General features: G+C 38.8%; 1 protein-coding gene across 1 annotated transcript in view; it reads right to left on the bottom strand.

The window, feature by feature from the left end:
* Positions 1-515: 515 nt before the first annotated feature.
* LOC145482308 (uncharacterized) overlaps positions 516-2,581 on the bottom strand; it is a 2,161-nt gene continuing 95 nt past the window's right edge. Inside the window, exons 1-3 of the mRNA XM_081460966.1 lie at positions 2,535-2,581; positions 1,536-1,667; positions 516-1,142 (exon numbers count right to left, since the gene is read on the bottom strand). The exon at positions 2,535-2,581 is cut by the window's right edge and continues 95 nt beyond it. Coding sequence (XP_081317092.1) covers positions 1,017-1,142; positions 1,536-1,625 — 216 coding nt within the window. The 5' untranslated portion in view covers positions 1,626-1,667; positions 2,535-2,581 and the 3' untranslated portion in view covers positions 516-1,016. The remainder of the gene's footprint in view (positions 1,143-1,535; positions 1,668-2,534) is intronic.

Genomic DNA, 2,581 nt, shown 5'->3' on the forward strand with positions numbered 1-2,581 from the left:
CAAGCACGCGTGTGGTTCTTAAAGAGATCATTTGATTGTTTCGTGTCTTTACTGTGTTTAGTTCGCAACACCTTGTTACAATTCAGCCGTAGGAGAGTGCCATTCCTTTGATCTTATATATGGTGAATTGTCATATTAAAAAGGACGCGCAGAAAGACATTGGTGACGGAGTTGGCAAATTCATTTATCCTCCTTACTGTGTTGTCAAAAATTGCGGACTACAAAACGTTTTTATCCTCCGTTTAATACCTAGTTGAGGTCACCATCGCGCGCTAGTTTACAAAGCTATAACGAAAACATGCAACTGTACAAACTAAATTTTGAGCTCTTTAATTCTATCAGTCAATTAATCAATCAATCAATCAATCAATCAATCAAATGGTTATTAAGTTAAGCAAGTAAGAACTTTATTTAAGGGTCAATGTATTTAGCCCACGTGGACTAATTGGGGACACTGTATTAACTCTGGCTAAAAATTTTCATTAATAGCATTATAAGATTCTCTCTAAAAAAAATTAAAATCGAAATATTGGCAAACAATGAAAGGATATAAAAGCGTATATGCTGTCCTAAAAAGACTTAATTATGTTATATTAACTAAAGTTTAACATTCAAAAATTCTATATTAATGTACATTTAAAATTCTAAAAAAATTCGTCCTTTCCTCTTAATGGATGGGCGAGGTCTCTTATTTCGGGCGAAAAAATTTAATGGCCGCACAGGTTGCAGCAATTGCTGTTGTTACTTAGATAACCCATGTAATCAGTGTATCAATCAATCAATCAATCAATCAATCAATCAATCAACCAACCAACTAATCAATCAATCAATCAATCAATCAATCAGTGATGTTCATTAAATTCTGCTGAATGTAGCCTTAGCTCAGCTGAATTCACATTTAAACAAAAGAATGCACTGTCTTAGCGTTACCAGTGTTCATCAACAAAGCTTCATATGTAGTGTACATTGGGTTTCGGTTGTTTTTGCCAGCGGACTTCACTAGTTCTTTTCTTTGCCTAGGTTTTCTTTGGTGGATTAAGGATGACGTCACAACCTTCTTTTGCCTTATCCTTGAAGCGAGCCACGAACTTTGTCACGTGATCGGATAAGTAAGCAAGAGGCGAGGATCCCTGGGTAAGAACCTAAAGAACATGAACAGTGAATTTAGCTTGAAAATTAAAACTAATAACACCGCCGCCTCTTCTACTAAGATTTACCTCTATTCAAACACCCTGGGATTTGGATTTCGTTTGCCTCACAAGGATTGATACATAGGATTGCAGTGAGTGTTTTTGTTGTATAAATGAGCTCCACAGATCTTCATACTACGTTGAAATTACGCCCTGCGACCCATCTCCGTACCCCAGCACTCTTTCCCTATTTTCCCCGTTTTGGACCCCATTCGTAGCTACAGTGTATGTAGCACATCTGTGACATGAACTTAGTTGACCGGCAAACAAGCTCTCTGATCTGTTTATCCCTCTCTCTTCCTTTGAAAAGTCTCTAAAAGAGAGTGCAAGTAAAAGCAAACGCACCTGATAGTGGAAGTCTCTTAGACTGAAATCTTTGCCCAGAGCTCCCTTAGAATAACTTCTGGCTTTCTTGATCTCCAGCTGACCAATCATGTAAGCGATCGCTTGTCTGGGGTCGCTCTGGTACCGAGTCACCTGACGAAGTTATAAAAGAACATTACTCGGATATGTTCAAAAATTGCTTAACAACAGATGTGAAGAGGACAACATATGAGCCAACGTAAACTGAATGAATGGATTTTAGTGAGAAATGAAATGATTTCACAAATCCTGGCAGGTTAATTTAGGCTCCACTGGAATTTGAACTTTTTCTTAATCAAGTTTGCTGATGGGCCAATACGTTCTGACCTATTTTAAAGTCCAGTTGATTAGAATAACTCAACATACTCAGCTATGTCGAGAGGTACTGGATCTGGTATTATTGTTCAACTTCTCAGTAATCCGCCGATCAGCCTTACGTCGTGTCTAGTTGAAATATCTATTGTTTATTGTTGTTTTGTAGAAATTGTTTGGTCTGTAGAAAGTGTTTAGTGTGAAGAAACGAAACCATCTTAGGGATAATTAAATGCGATCTTAAATCATTATTCACGTAGATATACAGGGATGGCGGAACGTATTTTGAATTGGGGCGGGGGCGGGGGGGCTTACAAGCTCTGCGCTAACTTGTAGGGTGTCTGGAGATATTTGTAAAATTATTATTTTATGTATTTTTTGCTTGAAATTGGGGGGTGTTAACCCCCCAGTCCCCCCCCCTCCGGCTCCGCCGTCTCTGATATATAGAGTTTCTCCCGAGCATGAAACCACAAAAAATATAACCCCCTCTCCCTCCCTCGTCGCTGCGAGTCGTTGATTGCACTTTTAGTAAAGAGTTGTAAATTGCTGGGCCATTTTTTTCAACTCTCGCGTGCTACAAATGAATGGCAGTGGTTCAAGTGTAATGCTCACTTGGTAAAAAAGTGGAAATTTGTTGCTGTCAGTATAGACTTCGAGCTATTTTCTCACCTCCTTCTTGGCAAGGTCTGTATCGTCCCACGCGTATTTACTAAAGT

The sequence above is a fragment of the Orbicella franksi genome, chromosome 1, assembly GCF_964199315.1.
Source record: "Orbicella franksi chromosome 1, jaOrbFran1.1, whole genome shotgun sequence".
Lineage (NCBI taxonomy): Eukaryota > Metazoa > Cnidaria > Anthozoa > Scleractinia > Merulinidae > Orbicella > Orbicella franksi.